Genomic DNA, 26,552 nt, shown 5'->3' on the forward strand with positions numbered 1-26,552 from the left:
TGTCCGCTCTCGCCACTACTCTTCAACATACTTCTGGAAGTCCTAGCCACAGCAATCAGAGAAGTAAAAGAAATAAAAGGAATCCAAATTGGAAAGGAAGAAGTAAAACTATCGCTCTTTGAAGATGACATGATACTATACCTACAGAATCCTAAAGACTCTACCAGAAAACTGTTAGAGCTCATCCACGAATTTGGCAAAGTTACAGGATACAAAATCAATACACAGAAATCGATAGCGTTTCTATATACTAACAATGAAAGAGCAGAAAAGGAAATTAGGGAACAAATCCCGTTTACCATCGCATCCAAGAGAATAAAATACCTAGGAGTAAACCTACCTAAAGAAACAAAAGACCTGTACTCTGAAAACTACAAGCCACTGATGAAAGAAATCAAAGATGACACAAATAGATGAAAGATATACCATGCTCGTGGATCGGAAGAGTTAATATTATCAAAATGACTATACTACCCAAGGCAATCCACAGATTCAATGCAATCCCTATCAAGTCACCAAGGACATTTTTCACAGAACTTGAACAAAATATTTTAAAGTTTGTTTGGAAGCACAAAAGACCCAGAATAGCCAAAGACATCCTGAAAAAGAAAAATGGAGCTGGAGGAATCAGGCGCCCGCACTTCAGACTATACTACAAAGCAACAGTCGTCAAAACTGCATGGTACTGGCACAAAGACAGACATATAGATCAGTGGAACAGGACAGAAAGCCCAGAATTCAACCCATGCACTTACAGCCGACTCATCCATGACAAAGGAAGCAAGACTATACAATGGAGAAAGGACAGCTTGTTCAATAAGTGGTGCTGGGAAAACTGGACAGCCACATGGAAAAGAATGAAATTAGAACACTCCCTAACACCACACACAAAAATATACTCCAAATGGATTAAAGACCTAGATATAAGACCAGACACTATCAAACTCCTAGAGGAAAACATAGGCCAAACACTCTCTGACATAAACGATAGCAACATCTTCTAGATCCACCTCTTAAGAGTATTGACAATAAAAAGAAAAATAAACAAATGGGACCTACTCAAACTTCAAAGTTTCTGCACAGCAAAGGAAACCCTAAACAACACAAAAAGACAACCCACAGAATGGGAGAAAATCTTTGCAAATGAGTCGACTGACAAGGGATTACTCTCCAAAATTTATAAACAACTTCTGCAGCTCCATACCAAAAAAAAACAAACAACCCCATCCAAAAATGGGTGGAAGATCTAAACAGACAGTTCTCCAAAGAAGACATACAGATGGCCCAGAAACACATGAAAAGATGTTCAGTGTCACTCATTATTAGAGAAATGCAAATCAAAACCACGATGAGGTACCACCTTACATCAGCCAGAAGGGCCATCATCCAAAAGTCTACAAACAATAAGTGCTGGAGAGGGTGTGGAGAAAAAGGAACCCTAGTACACTGTTGGTGGGATTGTAAATTGGTGCAACCACTGTGGAAAGCAGTATAGAGATTCCTCAGAAAACTAAACATAGAACTACCATTTGATCCAGCAATCCCACTCCTGGGCATCTATCCAGAAAAAACCACGACTCGCAAAGACACATGTACTCCGATGTTCACTGCAGCACTATTTACAATAGCCAAGACATGGAAACAACCTAAATGTCCATTGACAGAGGAATGGATCCAGAAGATGTGGGACATATACACAATGGAATATTACTCAGCCATCAAAAAGAACAAAATACCAGCATTCTTAGCAACATGGATGGACCTAGAAACTATCATGCTAAGTGAAGTCAGCCATACAATGAGACACCAACATCAAATGCTTTCACTGACATGTGGAATCTGAAAAAAGGACAGACAGAACTTCTTTGTAGAACAGATGCTGACTCACAGACATTAAAAAACTTATGGTCTCCGGAGGAGACAGTTTGGGGGGTGGGGGGATGTGCTTGGGCTGTGGGATGGAAATCCTGTGAAATCAGACTGTTATGATCATTATACAACTACAGATGTGATAAATTCATTTGAGTAATAAAAAAATGAAAAAAAAGATGATAGTAATTATATTTTTTTTCTAAACACAAGAGTATGAAACTAGAAACCAATTACAGGGGAAAAAAATGGAAAAAGCACAAACATATGGACGTTAAACAACATGCTACCAAAAAGCCACTGAAGAAATCAAAGAGGAAATCAGAAAATCTTTCAAGACAAGTGAAAATGGAAAAACAGCTTTTCAAAATCTATGGGATACAGCAATATCATTCTAAGAGGGAAGTTTATAGATACAGGCCTACCTCAGGAAACAAGAATCTTAAATAAACAACCTAACTTACTGTCTAAAGGAATTAGAAAAAGAACAAACAAAGCCTAAAGTCAGCATAAGGAAGGAAATAATAAAATCACAGAGGAAATATATAGAATAGAGCCAAAAAACAAGAGAGAAGACCAATGAAAGCTAGAAGTGTTTAAGTTTGGTTTGGTTTGGCTTTGGTTTCGGTTTTTTGTTCTGGGGTTTTTTTGTTTGTTTTTTGCTGTACCTATGGCATGCAGAAGTTCCTGGCCCAGGGATCAAATCCGTACCACAGCAGTAACCAGAGCCACAGCAGTGACAATGCCAGATCCATATGGAGCCACCAGGGAAGTCCAAGAACTGGTTTTTTGAAAAGATAAACAATATTGATAAAGCTTTAGCCAGTCTCACCAAGAAAAGACCCCAAAAAGCAAATGAAATGAAAGAAGAGAAATAACAACCAATGCAACAGAGACATACACCAAAAAAAAAAAAAAATCATAGAAGAATACTACAGACAGATGCCAAAAAAACTAGACAACCTAGAAGAAATGGACAACCTTCTAGAAATACATAACCTGCCAAGACTGAATCAGGAAGAAATAGACAATCTGCACAGACAAATCACTAGTAATGAAATTGAATTTGTAATAAAATAAAAACTTCCCACAAAACAAAAGTCCAGGAACAGACAGGAGTTCAAAGGCAAATTCTACCAAAAATATAAAGAACTCCTACCTATTCTTCTCAAACTATTCCAAAAAATTAAAGAAGACAGTACTCCCAAATTTGTTCCACGAGCCCATAATTGCCTTGATACCAAAACCAGACAAAAATACTACAAAAAAAGGAAAATTACAGGCTAATACCTTTGATTAATATAGATACAAATATCCTCAACAAAATATCAGTAAACTGAATCCAACAATATATAAAAAAGATCATACACCATGCTCAAGCTGGATTTATTCCAGGGATTCAAAGATGGTTCAATATTTGCAAATCAATCAATGTGATACACTATCTTAACAAATTGAAGAATAAAAAACACATGATCATCTCAATAGACACAGAAAAGGCATCTGACAAGATTCAACATTTATTCATGATAAAAACTTTCATCAAATATGGTATAGAGGGAGCATAGCTCAACATAATTAAGGCCACTAATGACAAATCCAAAGCTAACACCATACTCAATGGTGAAAATCCAAAAGATTTTCTGCTAAAAGCAGGCAAAATTCAAGGATGCCCATTCTCACACTTCTGTTTAACATGGTATTGGAAGTCCTAGCCATAGCAATCAGACAAGGAAAAAGTAACAAATCATGAAGGAAGGAATAAAACCATCATTCTTTGCAGATATAACATGGTATTATATATGGAAAACCCTAAAGTCTTCACCAAAGAACTATTAGAATTAATAAATGAATTCAGTAAAGTTGTAGGATACAAGATTAATATATATAAACCTGTTTTTTTCTAAATATTAGTAATTAATTGTCAGAAGAGAAAATAAGAAAACAATCCCATTTAAAATCACATCCAGAAGAATAAAATACCTAGGAATAAACTTAACTAAAAGGTTAAAGACCGATACTCTGAAAACAATAAAGCATTGAGGAAGAATCTTGAAAATGATACAAAGAAATGAAAAAATATCCCATATTCTTAGATTAGAAGAATTAATATTTAACATCAAAGTGTCCCTACTACCCAAAGTAATCTACAGATTTAATGCAATCTCTATCAAAATATCCATGACATTTTTCACAGAACTAGAACAAATAATCCTAAAGTTTATGTGGAACCACAAATGACTGAATTACCAAAGAAATTTTGAAGAAAAAAAAATAACAAAGCTGGAATTAAGTCTGCACTACAGACTGACTTCAGACTGTACTACAAAGCTAACAGAATCAAAACATCATGGTACTGGAACAAAAACACATAGATCAGTGGAACACAATAGAGAGTCCAGAAATAAACCTACACACCACTGACCAATTAATCTATGACAAAAGAGGCAAGAATATTCAATAGAAAAAAGACAATCCCTTTGATAAATGATGCTAGGAAATCTTGGCAGCTACATGTAAAAGAATGAGATTAGAACATTTCATCATACCATGTACAAAAATAAACTCAAAGTGGATTAAACACCTAACTGTAAGACCAGAAGCTATAAAATTCAAACAATGGAGTTCCTGTCGTGGCCCAGCAGAAACAAGTCTGACTACTATCCATGAGGATGCAGGTTCAATACCTAGCCTTGCTCAGTGGGTTAAGGATCCAGCATTGCCGTGAGCTGCAGTGTAGGTCACAGACGAAGCTCAGATCTGGCACCTCTGTGGCTGTGGTGTAGGCCAGCAGCTACAGCTCCGATTCGATCCCTAGCCTCAGAACCTCCATATGTCGCAGGTGCAGCCCTAAAAGGACAAAAAAAAATTCACACAATGTTTCTTCAAACTACTTTTCAAGTTATCAAACTTCTACCGTTGTCTTTGAATTAATATTATCTTTGTAAGGCTGTGATTTTTCATCTTTTACTTGTACATTTCATCTTGCTTACTAGTAGCAACTTTTTTGCTCACTAGTAGCAAGTCTTTTGCCTATTAAAGGAATTTTTGTTGTTGTTGTTGTTGCTGTTGTTGTTGTTGTTGTTGCTATTTCTTGGGCCGCTCCCGCGGCATATGGAGGTTCCCAGGCTAGAGGTTGAATCAGAGCTGTAGCCACCGGCCTTCGCCAGAGCCACAGCAACGCGGGATCCGAGCCGCGTCTGCAACCTACACCACAGCTCACGGCAACACCGGATCATTAACCCACTGAGCAAGGCCAGGGACCGAACCCGCAACCTCATGGTTCCTAGTCGGATTCGTTAACCACTGCGCCACGATGGGAACTCCTAAAGGAATTTTTTAATTTTTCTGTTTTTTATTTTGTTAGTCTATAGTCACTTCAGTTAAAAGGGACCCCCACCTGGACATTTATAATCTAGCGGTACAGATCTATAATCTGGTATATTATGACCATGACTAGACATATGTCTCCATTGCTCAATAATAACAGCCAATTAAATTCTTTGATCATTGATATAATCTTAACATAGAAAAGAGAAATGGCTCAAATACATGTATTTTAATTTTTTCCCATGAATTCTTATTCTGAATAAACATCTGTGATTAGATATAACATTAATAAAATTTTTATACATTAAAAAAAGCCTTACAACTAGTCTTTTTCCAGAACCCAGTTTTTGCTGTTCAGTCTCTTGTCTTTTATCTGCATCCGTTGCAAAAGCAAGTACTTGGTATCTGTTTGAAAGACATGGAATAATTGTAAGTTAATATATGGTTAAAAAGTGTAAATTGTTTTAAACTTTAAAAATGCATAATCTCAATATAACAAATTTTAAAATGCACATAATCTACAAACCTTATAAATGACTTTTTCCTTGATTTTAAAAATTATAAAATTTAGTAATGAATACTTACTGAATGATACTATGACATAAGAGTATGTAAAACTGTAATGATAAAGAAATTACGAACAGCTGGATATGACCCGGAAACTAACACCATTACCATAAAACTAGAGACTGCAAGCCATGTGGCAGAGCAGTTCTTCTGAGTTCCCTTACCCTGATGCTCTCCACCCAGGCACCCTTTCCCAATAAATTCTTTTGTTTTCCAGGAAAATAAAAATAAAAAGAAACAAAGAAATTATAACTACACATCTCAAAATTCAATATTAGGAAAATAGCTCTGCCTAATACCAAAGCATTTCCATTAGGATTTTACATGACAAATAATAATACTTAAGAAAGATCTAGGACCAAAACACAAAATTAAAAAAAAAAATACAAATAATGTAAAGCAACTAGATGTAGTAGAAATAATTCATACGTAATCTACGGACCCCAGAAGACCTACATTTAACTAAATCATTAACTAGTTCAGTAAATTTTTGAAAATTAATCACTCTGTCTTATCTTTCCTATCTATAAAGTAGGAATAATAATCTTTAATTCAAGCATTGTTTAAAAGAATTTTAAAATAATTTAGTGCCTAGTACAGTACCTGGTATATATTTGATGCCCAATTACTGACTGATAGATTGACAGATAAATACAGATTTATATATACATAGAAATAAATCACCTAGTAACTTACTTGGTATGTAATAATTTTTCAATAATGGACATTATGACTTTCTATAAGCATTTTACAGTTTATTTCAATATTAATATTTAACTCAAATCATTCTTAAAAGCAATTTATAAATATCTTTTAATTTAGAAATGATTTAAACTAAAAAGTTTAAATTCTCTTATTTCTCATTAATTTATGTTATATTGCTAGAGTAATAATCCTATTCAAAATGAAGAAACTTTAGGCTTATAGATTCCTTTCCCTCCTATTGATTCTTGCATTGCTCTCTGATAACTAAGAGGAAAATTAGATATATTCAGACATCTTATATTATCTAAGAGAAAGATATAGGTTAAACATCAGGGATCTGAATGGCTAAAGATAATGTGGAATATCTAAATAAGCACTGAAATATATACTGGTATTCTTATTGTCCTATACCAACTCTTACAGCAACCTATCTCAATCAGGAATACTTCATATATAAAAAGTCTCCAATTTTCAGTGGATCCAAAATGACTATGATTTGAGATAGATTTTTCAATGCATTCATGAAAATTGGTCTTACAGTTAATAAGAAAGCTTAATGTATATAAATTTCATTTGTTCAGTAACATATAGCAGGGATCTTATACAAGGATTAAAAAGGGGAAAAATTACTGCATGGTCTATATCCATCGGGACCTTCCAAAGTGGTTGTGGAGACTTATATTCAAATTAATAACTGCAACTCAAATGTGCCCTGTGCTAATAGAAGGTATGCAAATAGTATTCGAGGGAACATGGTGGCAGAAACAGGTAATTGGAGTGGAGGAAATATTTATGTTTTTATTATCAGTTCAGGAAGAGGAAGCCAAATTTTATAGAATGAGTGAAAACTCATCATGCTATCAAAGAGGTAAAATGAATTATCAAACCAAACAGCACAGGCAAAGGCATGCAGCAGTAAAAGAGAGATGAAAGGCCGTGGCAGGAGTTTAGGAGAGATGCATGGCAGGAGTCACAGGAAATGAGACAAAAAAGGTAGGAGGCTAAAGATCTCAGCCTTGTAAAACCATGCTAAAAAAAAAATTCCATAAGCAGCTCCAACAAATATCTCCATACCATCTGAGACTGACCTTCAAAATTCTTAAGTCTTCAAAAGCGCCAAATAATTAGATCTCCTATTCCAACCTCCAAATAGGATTGTTTTACTCTTTCTGGTTCACGGTAACAGAAATAGTAGGCACTGGTGACTAGAACATCAGCCCAGAGGTGGTCTTGCTATGGATCTAACCTCAGGTAATTAATGTCATAGGGAGTTCATTTTCCATAGACACTAACCTACTAGAGGATGACATGGATATTAATGAGGTTGCTGCAAAAATCCAAAGCTTTTGAGCTGTTTGAAGCTTCTTATATAACTACAGAGAGTTACTATTTCAACTGAGGCATTAGTGAACCCCTAAAGTGGCCTCATTAACATCAAAACAGCAGGCAGAGACACAGCCAAAACTGACTCCCGATTTCTAAATCCAGACCAATTCTCTTCCTGGAGACAACTCAGAAGAGTATTTTATTATTAAACATAACTGACAGCAAATTCAGATGATGATAAACTTACAATAGAATCTATTTTATGGTTCTTCCTTAAATCCTCTTAATTCTGTCTAATAATGTACATGGAAACTTATTTCCAAAACCGAACAATTTGAAGCAGACTTGCAAATTCTGAAATAAGAAAACACTTGGATTTTTTTTCTCACCACTCAAGTGTTCAGTGATATAAGCTAAAGAATAAAATTCCCTTGCTGAGACTGCTGAAAGAATAATCAGGTCCGATACAAAAAGATTTCATCCAAGAGTGTCATACATGTTTTTCAGAACAGAAAGGCACTAACCACAGATTCAGCAAGTTCAGATGAACAGTGGTGCTTTTTGACTCAATAGCCACAAAAGCTTAACAGGTCCTGCAGAGTACCAGTGACGAACTCAACCATATGATTTAGTGCTCTTCTCTATCACATCATTAAAACAGCAGCAAGTAACTGAAACATGGATTGAGGTGTCGCAGAACACCAAGGTAAACCCTCCAAGATCACTTGCTTTCAAATGAAAAATAGTTGTCACCCCAAAGAGTACCAAGAAATTTGGAAACTTCGATAGTTAACTTGGAGAACTTTGATAGTTAACTCTACTAGAGTTGGAAGGTCTCAATACAGAGCATTACTATTTTCATTACAACTATAACTAAAACATTCTTGATTATGACAGGGAAAATCATTTTCACTGAAAGATGCCAGTAACAAAATAGAGGTTTTCCTCATAAAATTTCACTCCTTTATTAAGGTCTTATTAAATATCTACTATCAGCAAGGTATAATGCTAGGCACTTCAGGGGATACAAAACCCCTGCCATCAAGGAACATTTAGCCTAGTCAAGAAGAAAAACAAATAAATACAGTATCAGTGAAAGCATGCACAGTGCTTATGGAAAGCAGTGAAAAAGTAACTCTGAACTGAGAAGGAGGAGATGTTACTGACAGCTAGGTCACGCAAGAACTAAAAGGGGAGCAGGAAGTCTTCCAGACCTAATTTTCATTTGCAGAAAAGGAAGAAAAAGCATTTCAGACATAGCATAGCATGAGTAAAAGAGGAGAGAGAAAGAGAGAAGCACTGAATATATATAGACAGCACCAAATATTTCAGTTTGGCAAGAGCCTAAGGTTGGTGAAGAACACAATCTTCTTTTTAAAATATTATCCATTAAATTCAACAAACACATTTTACAACGTAGATTTAAAGCCTACTGTCTACTTAGCAATGTATTAGAAGCCACTCAGGAGTGCAAAGGAAAGTGTATAGCAAAGAGGAGAGAAAGATAAAGCTCATGGCAATATACTTTTCAGGTAGCCTCCTTACATTCAATTCTTTTTCTTTTTTTTTTCTTTTGTCTTTTTGGGGCCACACCTACAGCATATGGAGGTTCCCAGGCTAGGAGTCTAATCATAGCTATAGCTGCTGGTCTATGTCACAGCCACAGCAATTTGGGATCCAAGCCGTGTCTGCGACCACAGCTCACAGCAACACCGGATCCTAAACCCACTGAGCAAGGCCAGGGATGGAACCCACGTCCTCATGGATACTAACTAGTCAGGTTCGCTACCGCTGAGCCAGGACAGGAACCCCCTCAATTCTTATTTAAAGGTGTCACCTCTAGGCCTCCTCAGTGTCCTGTGCACAGCACTGCTATATCCTGTATCACGATGAACTGAAACAGCTGATGGACTTGCTGCCTCCCCCACTTGCTGGCATAGTACTGGAGAACCTGAGACAGGTCTTATCTGACTTTGCATTTCCAGTACTTTGCACGGCGTGTGGCACAGAGAAGCCTCTTGAAAAACACTTGCTAAATGGAGTTCCCATTGTGGCTCAGCGGAAAGGAATCTGACTAGCATCCATGAGGACGCAGGTTCAATCCCTGGCCTCGCTCAGTGGGTTAACGGATATGGCATTTCTGTGAGCTGTGGTATAGGTCATAGACACAGCTACCAGCAGCATCTGGTGTTGCTATGGCTGTGGCATAGGCTGGCGGCTACAGCTCCTGAATCAACCTCTAGCCTGGGAACCTCCAAATGTCATGGGTGCAGTTCTAAAAAGAGAAAAAAGTGTTTGCTAAATGAATGACTGAACCAATGAACTGAATTAGTCCTTCAACAAACAGGACTGCTGTCAGGAACTTGATATGCAAGACATACTCTGGGACATTTTAGCACAATACAAAAATGCAATATATAATATTAGGCAAAAATCAGTGTTTGGGGCAATAATATATCTCATAGGTGAAAAAAGGAGGATATTTGAGCCAATTAATTTTTTGTTGTTGTTGTTGTTGTTGCTATTTCTTGGGCCGCTCCCGTGGCATATAGAGGTTCCCAGGCTAGGGGTCCAATCGGAGCTGCAGCCACCGGCCTACGCCAGAGCCACAGCAACGCGGGATCCGAGCCACGTCTGCAACCTACACCACAGCTCACGGCAACGCCGGATCATTAACCCACTGAGCAAGGGCAGGGACCGAACCCGCAACCTCATGGTTCCTAGTCGGATTCGTTAACCACTGCACCATGACGGGAACTCCTGAGCCAATTAATTTTAAAAAGTCCCTCCAAATCTGAAAGTCCACTTAACAGAGGTAAAATGGGACTGGAGTATAAAGAGCACTGACTGTCATATAAGGTTTAGATGTGTTTCTTTTAACGGACAACAAAAAGTATTCTGGCTTACAGAGGTATTTTAAAAGAACAGATATAAGAAAGGCCCTTCAATGTCTAGATTAGAGGTTAGAAAACTAGAAATCCAAGTAAAAAAATAAAGGCATGAATGCCAGTGGGAATGGGGAAGCAAGGGCTGAGTAAGACCGGGAAAAAAGTAGAAAAGTCATGATTTACTAACTGAACAATTCTGACAATCAAAGGAAAAAAAAGAGAGAGAACAAAAGATGATCCAAAGTTTGCACAAACACGGCAAAAAAAAAAAAAAGTCAAACAATTCTCTCACTTCAAAAGTAAAACAACATTCAAAGTGTGTCCTTGAATTAGAATCACCTGGAGTGTGTATTTGCAAAGACAATTTCTGAGTCTTTTCCCCAAACACACTAAATCAAAATCTAGGGGTTGAGAATTGAGAATCTATAAATGTGCGTTTTATTTATTTACTTTTGGCCATACCTGGGGCCTGTGGAAATTCCCAGGACAGGGATCAAAACTGTGCCTAAGCAGTGACCCAAACCACAGAAGTAACAACCCTGGATCCTTACCCCACTGCAACACGAGAACTCCCAAATGTGCATTTTATAAGAGGATGCTCTGGAGCTCCCGCTGTGGTTCACTGGGATCGGCAGAGTCTTGGGAGCCACTAGGATGTGAGTTCGGTCCCCGGCCCTGGCCCAGCACAGTGGGTTATGGACCAGGTGTTGCTGCAGCTGTGGCTTGAGTCCCGATAGTGGTTCTGATCTGACCCCTGGCCTGGGCGCTCCATATGCCATGGGGCAACCAAAAAATGACCCCAAAAAGGATGCTCTGGTGATTCTTACGCACACTGAAGTTTGTAACTCATAGCCTTCTCTAGTTATCCTATTTGGAAATAACTGATCTGTTTTTAAAGTAATTAAACATCAATTTCAAAAATGAAAATGAAGGAGTTCCCATTGCGGCTCAGCAGATTAAGAACCCAACATAGTATCTGTGAGGATGTGTGTTCAATCCCTGGACTCATTCAGTCAGTTAATGATCTGGCGTTGCCACAAGCCGCAGCATAGGTCACAGATGCGGCCTGAATCTGGTGCTACCGTGGCAGTAACATAGGCCAGCAGCTACAGCTCTGATTCAACCCCTAGCCTGGGAACTTCCATAAGCTGCAGGTGCAACTGTAAAAAGAAAAAAAAAATGAAAATGAATTTTGTCATAAAAGCCTTTTCTTTTAACTGATTACATTTTAACTGATTATAGATTTAATGAAGCCTCCAAAGAACTCCCATCCTAAATTACACCAGGGCTTATCACTTAGTCTATAAAATTTGAATGTGTCTATAAATACAACATACTACTTAATGTCATAAACCCTCTGGATGGTCATCAATTCACAATAATCACATCTCCCTTGCATTTTTACCACTATGAGAGGTCCACATAATAAATAAAATATGCAATTTTTAGTCCAGATGGAGATGAATTTAATAAATCAGTTATCTTGGAGAATTACCACAGTTAAAACCATGTAAGTTTCTTTGAAATTAAACTTTCACATTAAGGAAACCTACACATTCCCTCATCCAATCAGTCCTTGAGTTATTACTAAATTAATTCCTATTCACATATTTCAAAGAGTAAGTCACAGAACATTCAAATATTTGTATCATGACCCCATGTTACTTACACTGCTAGTATCACACCACTTGGCAAGAGTTAAGGCACAGAACTGAGTGGAAAGCTGAAAAGCAGATCTTCTCAATATTGCTTAAATATTGTCACGCTTAAAATAATTTTATACAGATATTTTTCTCAGCCTCTCAAAATAATTATAATATTTTATTTATTACCAGTAATAATGCCAAAATTCATTCATTTCCTTCGGACAAGAGCCACAGGAGTTGTAGAAGGAATAGGACATAGTGATACATTACCTCTATCAGTTTAACTTCTTTTTTTTTTTTTTGTCTTTTTGCCATTTCGTGGGCCGCTCCCACGGCATATGGAGGTTCCCAGGCTAGGGGTCGAATCGGAGCTATAGCCACGGGCCTACGCCAGAGCCACAGCAACGTGGGATCCGAGCCGCGTCTGCAACCTACACCATAGCTCACGGCAACACCGGATCCTTAACCCTCTGAGCAAGGCCAGGGATCGAACCCACAACCTCATGGTTCTTAGATTCGTTAACCATTGCACCACAACGGGAACTCGTTAGTTTCTGCTTAGTCATAAACATTTGCTTATTTTCAGAGTTTTAAATCTTAGATGCCTTAAACAATAATATTCAAAATGCAGACTGTCATTTATGAAGGCAAAACTATATTAACTTGCTATATACACAATATTTAAACTTGAAGACAAAAACTTATGGCTGTTGCCTGATGAATTTATATTTTCTTCCTGCCTTGGGAAAAATCATGTGGCCAAAAATAATACTGAAAGCTATAATGAAGTGTTGCTTAGATGATTAAAGTTCTAAATGCTGCCATTAGTAAGATAACAACAATGAAGTTACTGAAGACATAATTTTCCAAGTCTATTTCTTTTCCCAGAATGGATTTCTACTTTTTTTCCCCCATTCTCCCTCTAACAAAAAAACACAGCCTCCAAAAACTCAAAACTATAATTTTTATTGAAATTTAGCTAGTAGAGGAGAAAAAGCTTTCTCTCAAACACAATGCACCAGAATCAATAAAAATCTCTAGCAAAAAGAATAAGCTGTTTTCATAGGGTCATTCTGATATTTTTGTAAATTGTTCTTTTTAAAACATTCATAACAACACTAGTATTTCTTGCCAGTATTCTTCTTATGTCATGCACATTCTTTTTTTGTTATAAAATCATTTTGTATGTGTATTTGTATCCTGCTTTTTTCACTTACACTGTGTTTTATTTTCATAATTCAGGGAATAATCATAATAATTATTGAACATTTTCATTGCGGGGGGGGACTTGACATACACTTAATCCTTTTAAAAAGTTATGAGGTACCACGTCATACCAGTCAGAATGGCCATCATTAATAAGTCCACAAATAACAAATGCTAGAGAGGGTGTGGAGAAAAGGGAACCTTCCTACACTGTTGGTGGGAATGTAAATTGGTACAACCACTATGGAAAACAGTATGGAGGTAACTCAGAAAACTAAATATAGAATTACATATGACCCAGCAATCCCACTCTTGGACACATATCCAGACAAAATTTTCTTTGAAAAAGACACACGCGCCTGCATGTTCACTGAAGCACTATTCACAATAGCCAAGACATGGAAACAACCTAAATGTCCATTGATAGATGAATGGATTATACGCAATGGAATACCACTCGTCCATAAAAAAGAACAAAATAATGCCATTTGCAGCAACATGGATGCAACTAGAGGCTCTCATACTAAGTGAAGTAAGTCAGAAAGAGAAAGACAAATACCATATGATATCACTTATATCTGGAATCTAATACTTGACACAAATGAACCTTGCCATAGAAAAGAAAATCATGGACTTGGAGAACAGATTTGTGGTTTCCAACGAGAGGGAGTGGGATGGACTGGGAATTTTGCCTTTGGAATGGATAAGCAATGAGATCCTGCTGTATAGCACTGGGAACAATGTCTAGTCACTTATGATAGAGCAAGATAATGTGAGAAAAAGGAATGTGTGTGTGTGTGTGTGTGTGTGTGTGTGTGTGTGTGTGTGTGTGTGTGTGTGTAACTGGGTCACCATGCTGTACAGTAGGAAATTGACAGAACACTGTAAACCAGCGATGGCAGAAAAAATAAGAATCATTTAAAAATAAAAATAAAAATTTTTTTAAATTGTCAAAATAGTTATTATTCCCTTTACAGCCAGGATATGGACACATGTTTAACCATCAAACAGCTGTGAGTAGCAAAATCAGGATTCCAACCCAAGTCTGCTTCTCTCCAAATCCTTCCTCTCAATCTCTGCACTATACTGCCTTTCAAATGCTTTATGATATGTAAATGATATTCTTTACATTTCATCAAAGAAATGACTTCTTTTTTATTTGCAATATTTAAGGTCTTTGTGGAAAAGAATTTATCAGCAACATATACACAAAAAATCATGATTCCAGAGATTCAACATCCAAACTTACTTATAACTTTCCACTTGTCTGCAGGAAGAAACAGTGATGAAGGAATCTGTACGGGAACTGTAGGCAAGAGGGCCAGGTAAAAGAGAACCAGGGAGAAATCTTCCAAAAGCATAGCTTTCCTGCTCAAATACCATCAGCATCCCATCCATAGACTGGATACAAATCAAATCACGACCTAAAGAAGAATTAAAGGAAACTAGGTGACTTACAAATATAAATATATTTTTTAAAACCATTATATTATAAACATAATGGTTTTATCACTACACCCCACAAAGATGCCAATGTTAAATTTTACTCCAAAGGGCAAATTGAGCAGTTTAAATTTTAAAGTGCAGGGAGTTCCTTTTGTGGTGCATCCATCAGGATGCAGGTTGGATCACCGGCCTTGCTCAGTGGGTTAAGAATCCAGCGTTGCTGTGAGCTGTGGTGTAGGTAACAGACACAGCTTGGATCGGGAGTTGCTGTGGCTGTGGTACAGGCCAGCAGCTACAGCTCCAATTCAACCCTAGTCTGGGAACCTCCATATGCTGAGGGTGCAGCCCTGAAAAAAAAAAAGACAAAAACAATAAATTTTAAACTGCAAACTGATGAAGTTATCAGATTACTGTATATTAGTACAGATACATTTCCCACTTTTTTCATTATTAAGAAGATGTCCATATTTTTTATTATTTTATTTTTATTTTTTGTCTTTTTAGGGCCGCACTCATGGCATATGGAAGTTTCCAGGTTGGGAGTCAAATGAGAGCTGCAGCTGCCAGCCTCCACTATAACCACAGCAACGCCAAATCCGAGTTGCATCTACAACCTACACGGCAACGCTGCTGGAACCTTAACCCACTGAGCAAGAACAGGGATCGATTCCACGTCCTCATGGATACTAGTCAGATTTGTTACCGCTGAGCCACAATAGGAACTCCAGAAGATGTATATAAATTTATTTATTTATTATATAATGATTTTTATTTTTTCCATTATAGCTGGTTTATAAATTTAAATAAATTTATTTTCATGAACCTGAGCTTAAGATAGCTTAAGACAACCCCTGAGGAAAAAATCATGACTTTACAAGATACCATTTTTTCCAAAATCAGAAATATAACATAAACTCTTCTGCATGAGGCTACTTTTCTTCATAGTATGTCAACCCCATACTTTCAAATGTCTTAGACATCAGTCAAACAGAGCAGACCAAACCTATAGACATGTATGAAGCACCAGTTTTACACAAAACACAGTGTTGAGCACTGTTGGGAGAGGAAACTATTAGTACTGAAAAATACTAATCACTGATTGCCCTAAACTATGGACTGATTTTGAAGTGTCTCTACCATTAGTCTATAAATATAAACCACAAAATCTGGAGAGGGTGAGGAGAAAAAGGCACCCTCCTCCACTGTTGGTATGAATGTAAATTGGTACAACCACTATGGAAAACAGTATGGAGGTACCTCAGGAAACTAAATATAGACCACATGATCCAACAATTCCACTGCTGGGCATATATCCAGACAAAACTTTCATTCAAAAAGATACATGCACCCCTATGTTCACTGCAGCACTATTAACAATAGCCAAGACATGGAAACAACCTAAATGTCCATCGATAGATGAATGGATCGAGAAGATGTGGTACGTATATACAATGGAATATTAGCCATAAAAAAGACAAACATACCATCTGCAGCAACATGATTGGATCTAGTGACTCTCACACTAAGTGAAGTAAGCCAGAAAAGAAAAAGATAAATACCATTATGACATTAATTATTTTTGGAATCTAAAATATGGAACAGATGATCCTATCTAAAAATAACAAACAAACAAACAAACAGAAAACAGAAACAGATCATGGCCAAGAAGAGCAGACTTGGGATTCCCAAGGAGGAAAGGGGAGGGAGTAGGATGGATGGGCATTTGGGGGGATTTGGGGATACAAACTGTTATATTTGGAATGGATGGGCAATGGGACCCTACTGTACAACACAGGGAAATGTGTGTCGCTTGGTCACTTTGTTGTATAACAGTACTTGACGAAACACTAAATCAACTATACTTAAATAACAGTAATAATAATAAATAAAAATATTACCATATATATCGAAAATAAAAAATAAATAAACCACAAAATCCACAGTTCTTAAAATACAGTAAGATAATGATGATGACTTCTATACTATATCCACAAAGATCCACTGGCTATAACTCTTCATGATCTGCTAGTGTGATTAGTATAGCCTATAATCTATTACATAGGGAAGAACCATGTCAAAGAAAAATTAAGCTGCTCATTAAGGGAATAAACAAAAGGTTAGTCTTTGAACTAATCTGTCATCTCTAACCCATACTTAGCATATAAAGTAAGTCCTGTAATAACTATTCCATACTACATTGGATATCAATGCCAATACAGTAAACCTAAATTTTGAAATTTAAATAACACTTCACTCAAAAAGAAATTAAATTGCATAGAAATGGGTGATAGTTTTATTATTATATCTGATTATGGACACAAGAGCAATTTTTAAAAAGGGAAATGTGTTGCCAGAGTTTTTAAAAAAGAAAAACTGAGATATGAGAGTATTTATTACTGCAACACACTCCACCCTATCTTGATTGATTCAATAAATTCAACAACTTTTTTTTTTTTTGCCCTCACCCATGGCATGCAGAAGTTCCCAGGCCAGGGATCAAACCTGCACCACAGCAGTAACCCAAGTCACAGAGTGATAATGCCAAGTCCCTAAGCCACGAGGCCACCAGGGAACTCCTAAATTTAACAACTTTAAACAGTCTGAGAAATGTTTCAGGCTGAATATTGTCTTAGCATGCATTCACTAAACACATATCTGAACCACCCTGGGATTTCTAGAGAGAAAAGGATTGTTCATATTCATGCTGTTTTGAAAAGTAGTCTCTCAGTGTTCAAATTTTTTTGTAATGCATAATAGGTTTTGCAGCCACTGTTTCAAGTTTTTTAAATCTGTTTTCTAACTACTATGCTTATTAAAAGTCCCCCAAAAAAAGGTACGAGTTTGTACAGATGTTGTATGTGTATGCATGGTGTATAAGTGTATTCACGGAGATATCCGTAGAAAAAGAGTATGGCACCTATCCATATTTTAACTATTTAGCAATCCTCCTGTCTGTACCAAGCCAAAATGAAAAAGAGTCGAAACATATGTTGCAAAGTCTTTGTAATGAAAATCATGCAAACAGGTAGGGTTCCCAGGTCTAATTCAGGGCATCAATTCTTATTTTAATTATGGTTCTAATACTTACAGTTCTCATAAACACGTTACTGATATTTGCTGCTTCAGACTCTTCATTTACAAAATGAGTGTATTTGCATAAGAGCTTCAAAGTTAGAGATAAGATTTAGTAGTCTCTTAACACCATATAACATGCATAAAACACAATAAATCATAGCATTATTATATAGTTATTTTTACCTGCTTCCCCAGCCCAAAAAGAAAAACAGCAAATTAGAAAGACATAAAAATACTGACAGCTATGAGCAGTGACAGCTGTGCCCTAACAAAAAAGACAACAGAACACGATGTTACTTAGGGGCAATTACTAGCCCTATATGTCTCAAAAAGAGAAATGTCATATTAAAATGTACTAGCAGTTATTAAACGGATTTAATACAGTTTGGTATAGTTCAGCCATTTGCAAAAAAGAACTTGTGAGAAAAAAAAAGAACTTGTGGCAGAGATGCTAACTGCTCCCCCAATAGCCATTTTCTCTTTTGGTACTTGACTTATCACTAGACATAGGGCCATCCAGACAGAATATAGTTTACATCTCCAGGCCTCTGTTACAGATATATCATATGATTACTTTCTTGCCAATGAGATGGGAATGGGGTGATATGTACAACATCCAGATATACCCTTAAAGGACTCCCTTCCCTCTTTCCCAGCATGATGGTAGGATGGGAACAACCATCTTGACCTCAGAGACAGAAGCTACATATTGAGAACAACAGAATTGCCTACCAGTCCTGGACCATTTCATCTCCAAGTGGTTAACTTTGACAAAATAAATAAACATCTTCCTTAATTAAGTTGGGTCTTTATTAAAAGCAATCAAACCTGTATCTTAAATAACACATCTTATCTGAGCCAAAAGATCCATCCAGCGTTGTTGACTCTTATAATTCAGTTTCACTCGACCAGATGCTAGTACCAAAAACAACCAGATACAGAAGACATTGGGACAACTTAGGAAATTGGACTATGACTGCATGTTCAATAACATCAGGAATTAGGGTAACTTTCTTAAGTGTGATCATGGTATTGTGATTACATAAGAGATTCTTACCAGATGTGTGCTGCAATAGTTATGAGGAAAGTGGCACAAGATCTATACTTTAACTTTCAAATGATTAATTTTAAAAAATATAGAGGGAGTTCCCATCATGGATCAGTGGTTAGTGAACCCAACTAGGAACCATGAGGTTGAGGGCTTGATCCTTGGCCTCACTCAGTGGGTTAAGGACAAAAAATAAAGACAAAAAGACCAAAAAAAAAAAAAAAAAGGAGTTCCCATCGTGGCTGAGTGGGTAACGAACCTGACTAGGAACCATGAGGTTGCAGGTTGGATCCCTGGCCTTGCTCAGTGGGTTAAGGATCTGGCTTTGCCATGAGCTATGGTGTAGGTTGCAGATGCAGCTTGGATCCCATGTTGCTGTGGCTCTGGCGTAGGCCGGCAGCTACAGCTCAGATTACACCCCTAACCTGGGAACCTTAATAAGCCACAGGAGCGGCCCTAGAAATGGCAAAAAGACAAAAGAAAAAAAAAAAAAGACCAAAAAACGTGTATATACACATACACATTTACAACTGTTGACTCTATTTTTTGGCTTTTTTTTTTTTTGCTTTTCAGGGCCGTACCCATGGCATATGGAAGTTTCCAGGCTAGGGGTCGAACAGGATCTACAGCTGCCAGCCTACACCATAGCCACAGCAATGCAGGATCTGAGCCAAGTCTATGAACTACACCACAGCTCGGGGGAATGCTGGATCCTTAACCCACTGAGTGAAGCCAGGGATGGAACCCACAACCTCATGGATCCTAATGGGGGGTCATTAACCACTGGGCCATGAAGGGAACTCCCACAACTGTTGACTCTAAATGGTGGAAACATGGGTGCTCATGTTATTTTTTCTGATATTTAAACTTTTTCACCATACGAATATAGACAAAATAAAGTGTGCAAATATATTCCTTTTGTATACAAATGCAATTTCTCAACCATCAAGGAGGGAACTGAGCATTAACGAGTTGAATAGCACCTCGGAGAAGAGCAAAAAAATTAATCTTAATAAGTCAAGAATCAGAGATGGAAAAAACTCAATCAATGAAATACAACATGCAATGACCTTGACCTTTGGGGGAGGATAGTACTATAACCAAAATATGAGGTCAAGGCATGTATACCTCCAAGCAGAATTAACAATAAAATTTAAGTTCATTTCAGACTTCCCACCATAGCACAGTGAGTTAAGAATCCTACTGCAGTGGCTCTGGTTGAAGCTGCGGCTTGGATTCAATCCTTGGCCCAGGAACTTCCATATTCTGTGTGTGTGGCCCAAAAAAAAGGAGTAAGAAAAAGAAAAAATGTGAGTTCATTTCTTTTTTTCTTTTTTTTTTTTTTTATGACCACACCTGTGGCACATGGAAGTTCCTGGGCTATGCCACAGGATACTTATGCAATATGGATACTTAACCCACTGAGCCAGGCCAGGGATTGAACCCATGTCCTCACAGACGCTATGTCAGGTTCTTAACCCACTAAGCCACAACGGGAACTCTGTCATTTCAATATGTTGAACGTCACTGAACCACAAATCTTCCAATCTCACAAAGTCCTTAAATAAGTGGTCCTCAAAATGTGGTTCCCAGACCACCAGCATCAGCATAGTCTAGGAATTTCCTGGAAATACAAATCTTAGGAGCCCACTCTCAATCTACAGAATCAGAAACTGTGATGTTAGGGTCCAGCAAGTGTGTTAACGAGCCCAGAGACTATACAATGCATGCTAAAGTTTGAGAACCACTGCTTTCGCATAGTATGACAAAGAGCTAGAACCCCAGAGAAAATTTAGCTCCTTAGCATGATATAGGAAGTCTTATTTCCTGAAACTCTAGCGATATAGAGGAGAGTATTTAATATATTATAATGTCCACATGGGCTGCCTCTATATACAGATAATCTGGGTTTGAATCCAGCTCGACCAATTATTAGCTGTGAGTTTGGGCTTATGTTTCCTTATCTGCAAGATGGTGTACCTACCTGAGTTAGCTGTTGTGACATTTAAGTAATGAATGGAAACTAGACCCAACAAGTATTAAATATTGCATCACATTATTATTTTATTATTATTCTCTAAGTCTCATACTATGTGTTATATTAATATTTAACTACTTGCTGTTTCACACACACACCATGATGGTGAACAGTTTCTTGCTTTTTACTTATATTATTATCTTTCAAAAAAAAAACAACTCTTATACTTTCCTTCCCCTAGGATAGTGAACACTTGCTGGATGTCTCCTGGTCATCCATTCCCTGCTCCTCCCATCTTTAACCTTGAAGCTTTAATGAGACTGACTTCATTCTAAGCTTGAGGGTAGGTAAGGCCCTGACTTATGTAAACTAATTAGTATTCCACTAGTCATAGTGATTGGTTAAGGGATGGTTATAATTTACAGTTTCTAATGAAAGAAACTACATCTCTAAACTGAGCTGAAACTAGAGAAAAACGTACTCTTCCCCGTGGGAGGAGGATATGGCCTGGAATCACAGAAGCCATTTGGCTTTACAAGGGTGCAGTTAAGACAGCACCATGGAAGACACTGTTTGAGCCTCACTTGGAGCCAAACCTACCCGTGAACTTTACAGGCCATAAATTCTCACAAATATTGAAGCTGAGTTGTGTCTCTGTCCCTGAATCAAGTAGATCAACTCATTTGTCCTCTGAGAGATATTAAAGGCTGACGCTCATAACTTCCCAGAAATCTTCTCTTTCCCCTTCAATCACCCTCTATCTCAATTCCCACAGAGTCCCATCCTTACCTCCATCTTACGACTAACCACCGATTTACATGACCTGGTTTTTTGTGCCTTTCATTCACCCTAGATTAAATTCAAAGGCAGGAAGGCATATATTATTCATCTCTGTAAATCCAAAATATAGAAAATTCTTGACACAGAGGAGATACATTAATAAATGTCTATTGAGCTAAAGTAAGCTAGGCAAAATAATTTATTCATCTGCAGCTTAGATTGTTAGAGACTTCATTCTATGTGTTTCACATACTGCATTCTAAGTACATGAAAAATGCTTTATTTATTATAATTCTGGCTGCTGATATTTAGAAAAATGTAGGGATAAATCCAAAACATTACTCAAAAATAAATAAATAAATCTTTCAAATCACTGCTTTGGAAACCAGTTCAGAATACATACCAAAGGCTCCCCTTACAGATAATGGGAACAGAAAGAACAGTCTAGAGAAGCTATGAAAGTTTTGTAGTTCTAATAGAACAGAGCCAACAGGAAGCCTTCATAAAAGTGATGGGATTTCAGGAGCTATTTAAATGACCTAGCCATGAACCATACTCTTATTAGAGTCTTTACCACATGCTTGGTATTATATTAGGAGCTGTAAGAAATATAGAACAACAGCAAATAAATACTACTGCCATTTACCAAGCACCTGTTATAGTCTCACCTTTGCACTAAACATTTACACACATATCAGCTATAATCATTAATGACACCAGTCCCATTTTACACATGAGAAGACTGAAACCTACAGAGCATAAATAATTTATCTGATGCCAAAAAGTTAAAAAATGACAGCTAGTGCTCAAGTCAGAATCTATCTGACTCTATTATACCACACATGCATGTTTCCTGGGAGGCTCCATTATACCACACTGGATTTTTTTTTTTTTTTAAGGGTTCCTGGGCCAGGGATTGGATCCAGGCCACAGGTTCGACATAGGCCATGGTTTTGGCAATGCCGCTGGATCTATTTTTTAAAATAATGTAAGTTAAAATAAAATCTAAATGATATGAAACAGACTAAATGCTAGAGGAAATCAAAGAGCTTCATTACAAGTGAACTTTCCTGGAAAGGGTTCATGATAGAGGTAGGATGTATCCTACTTCTCAGCTGGGAAGATACCAAGACTGAGGATAGGAAGAATGAATAGGAATCAAAAGTTAAAAACAGAAGAAATTTCTGCAAGAGAAAAATAACATATTAGAAAAAGTTACAGAGGCAGTTAGACTTGATCCAATGCAATGAATCGTTTTACCAACAGGGCATGAAATGTTGTTAAACAGATTGAAAAGATGACAATAAACGATGCTTCCTCAAAAACTATAACTAAACTACACAGGGAAAAAATATCTTTTAAAGTTGAGATAATTAGGAAGGTTGGAGATTTCATAAGAATTTAAAATCTAGATGTTTATCTCATTAATCTTAACCATGATGAAAGAAAAATAAGCACTGTGATTTAAAAAACTATTCACAAGATCTAGGAACAAACTGACAAAGGACCTACCAAGCCATTTTAAAAGAATTTTGGAAATCAGTATTTTTCACTTCCAAAAGAAAAAGAAAAATCTTTGTGCCTGTGGGGTGGGTGAGTGGAGGCAGGAAAGTTCCATTATGGCAGCTTCATGACATGAATATTTATTAAACAGTGTGTCTCATTTCCTAGTGTTAAAATATATAGTCAAAGCTTTAATATGATGCATAAACTGGGAATCAATTCAATGTTGAACTGACTGCTAAATTAACAGTTTTCTTTACTAAATTACATCTATTCACTAAAACAGTGTGTAGCTCTGTGTGTGTGTGTGTGTGTGTATATGCATATGTGTGTGTGTCCCCATGCTCAGTTCTTTCCATCATGCATGACCCAGAGCATTTTCCATCATTCATTATTATAGCAACAAGGGCTCCATAGAGGGTAGTTCTGAATTACATTTACTCCATTTCTCTGCTGTCTTTTTCTTCCTGTAGAATCTATGTAGCAGAGTAAGTGGAGTGGCATACATGAAAGAAGACTACCATTACTCAGCATGCTGCATGTTGTCTGAATCTCTCTATGCTCATATTTCTTTTACACACTGAGTAAAAATACCAGTGGAGAAATGCAAACGTGACCTGTGGCCAAGCATATACTGCAGTTCAGCATTCAGTTGTCAAAAATACTTGGTCTTTCTCCAAGTTTGAAAAACACATGGAAAACAGCTGTATAGGTACTCAAAAAGGCAGACAGGAAACATCAAGAGACTGATACATAAGAACAGAAGAGTCCAAAAGTCTGTGGAACTTCCTCTAGTTTTATGCATGCACAGAAAAAAAATGTGTTGTTGTTGTTATAGAAAAACTGAAACATTAACTTATTTATCTTTATTGCAAACCCAACTCAAAAATGATATAACATGTTTGCTACGAACATGGACATTAAAATGTTTACAATAGGATTTCAATAGATATTCCCTTAAGAACAAATGGTGGATGGATTTTTAGAGCTTGCAGCATTGTGAATTTGCCGTTAAATATTATTTTTGTGCTTTTTCACTCATATCATCATAGAAATAAAACTCTCACCAATGTTTTGAGATACATGCTATTTGGCTATGCTTAGTAATTAATAATTACCAATTAATCGAATAAAAGAATTGCTAGCTTCTTTCTTATTACTCTCTCCCTTCTTTTTTATTTGATTATTATAAAAGTAATGAGTGTCTAATACTAATGCAATATTCAAGAACATTCTATGTTTAAAACTTTAAAATAAATAAATAAATAAAATTTATGTAAAGCCCTAAGCAAACAGAGGAAATCAACAAATAGGATACATGTGTTGAGCTAAATAGTTAATATTTTTAAATATGTTCCAGGGGAAAATTACACAAATTCTCAACCACTATTCAAGTGTTACTCCAATAAATAACTTCATAAGACTAATTATTTTAAGACTCAAGAAAATAAAAATTGAGTCTACATACTAACTCTTCCTATGAACTTGCCTTTGACATTTTAATACATCTCACTTTAATAGGAATTTTAATAGCCTTACAAAGACCACTAGTGTGTGTTCCACCAAGCTATTTATCACAATTTTCCCCCTAAATTGTGAACAAGGTTAATAGCATATTATAAAGAAATTACAGCCATTCATTAAATTAGCATTATATGTGATAGATTCAATATGAGTGCAATGTTAGGGTTTAAAAGAAGGCCCTAACACTATATTATCACTTGTATCTACAAAACACTTGGTGAATTATTTTGTCAGATGTAATGATCATAAAGGGTTTAATAACATTCTCCAAAATTCGCATTCATTCAGCAAATTCCATGAACATTCTCTGTACCTACTGCTAGGAGAGACGGTCAATACCCTCAGAAAGTTCAGGGAATATGGGAGTTACAGCAATATAAGAACAGAGGCATACTAAAATAATTTAAAAGGCTATGGAAGCAAAATTAATAGTATCTGGTAAAATCAAGAAAAGCTTCAGAACAGAAATAACACTTGGATTGGAAAAGAGTTTGCCAGACATCCAGAGAAGCAAAAGCAGAAAGCACACCACTTCACAGAGACTTGGATTATAGGATTATAAGAGAGCTATGTTTAAAGAGGAAGAATATCAGTAAACTCTTGGAGTTCCTTCTGTGGCAGGCATCCGGCATTGTCTTTGCAATGACTTGGGCTTGATCCCTGGCCTGGCACAGTGGGTTAAGGATCCAGCATTGCCACAGCTATGGCATAGGTCTCAGTTGTGCTCCATCCTTGGCCCAGAAACTTCCATATACTGCAGGTATGGTCAAAAAAGAAAAAAAAATCAGTAAATTCTGAGGGAGGGTGTTGGGTAGAGGGCAATACTGCTAATGAAGATGGCAGGCATGATCATCAGAACTGATGGCAAAGCCACAACTTAAGACCAGATTTGCTACAACTTTATTGCAGCCCTGAAAGTTCCATCAGTTTCCTTATCTCTAAAGCAGTGTTATGAGGAGAATATTATATGATGCTACTGTAAAAATAAAATACAATAAAATTAGAAGTTCCCTTGTGGTTCAGTAGGTTAAGGATCCTGAGTTGTTGCTGTAGCAGCTCAGGTTGCTGCTGTAGTGTAGGTTCAATCCCTGGCCAAGAATTTCCATATGCTATGGCATGGCAATAACAATAATAATAATAATACACACTGCCTGGTACCTGGTAAGCATTCAATAAATGGTATTGAATGACTTTTGATATGACTGGATTACCAGTTTCCCGACAGACCAAGTTATGTGAAAAACTTAAAACTGAGAGGAAAAAAAAATCCTTCAGACCAAAAGGATAAAATTTAATATGACATTGAGAACTTTGTCTAGATACTCATGTTGCAACAGAAGAAAGGCTGGGGGAAAAATGTAATTGTAATGTATACATGTAAGGATAACCTGACCCCCTTGCTGTACAGTGGGAAAATAAAAAAAAAAAATTTAATATTAGAAGGAGCACACACAAAATCAGAAATTCACACTTTTTGCCAAAGCGAAGGGTTTTTAAGACTTCAAGAACTATGGAAAATCTCTCAAAATCTAGGTCTCTGTGAACTTTTGTTAATTCAAGATGATTTTCTGCTTATTTTAAGTTTACTTTCCTTAAAACTGCAATTTCTTTAACATAACTATCAAAATTTCTTAAGAAGCATATTTTGAGTGTGCCAGAAA

At 36.8% G+C, this 26,552-nt stretch overlaps 1 protein-coding gene across 10 annotated transcripts in view; it reads right to left on the reverse strand.

Annotated features, from left to right (window-relative positions):
• BBS9 (Bardet-Biedl syndrome 9) overlaps positions 1-26,552 on the reverse strand; it is a 728,255-nt gene that overhangs the window by 602,002 nt on the left and 99,701 nt on the right. For all 10 annotated transcript variants that reach the window (XR_007132618.1, XR_007132616.1, XR_007132617.1 and 7 more), the window contains 2 exons: positions 14,787-14,961; positions 5,520-5,604 (listed from right to left, as the gene is read on the reverse strand). Coding sequence is in view for 4 of the 10 variants with exons in the window: in XM_047763266.1 (XP_047619222.1) it covers positions 5,520-5,604; positions 14,787-14,961 (260 nt within the window). In the remaining 6 variants the exon portion in view is untranslated. The remainder of the gene's footprint in view (positions 1-5,519; positions 5,605-14,786; positions 14,962-26,552) is intronic.

Source organism: Phacochoerus africanus, chromosome 16 (genome assembly GCF_016906955.1).
Source record: "Phacochoerus africanus isolate WHEZ1 chromosome 16, ROS_Pafr_v1, whole genome shotgun sequence".
In the NCBI taxonomy this organism is placed as follows: domain Eukaryota; kingdom Metazoa; phylum Chordata; class Mammalia; order Artiodactyla; family Suidae; genus Phacochoerus; species Phacochoerus africanus.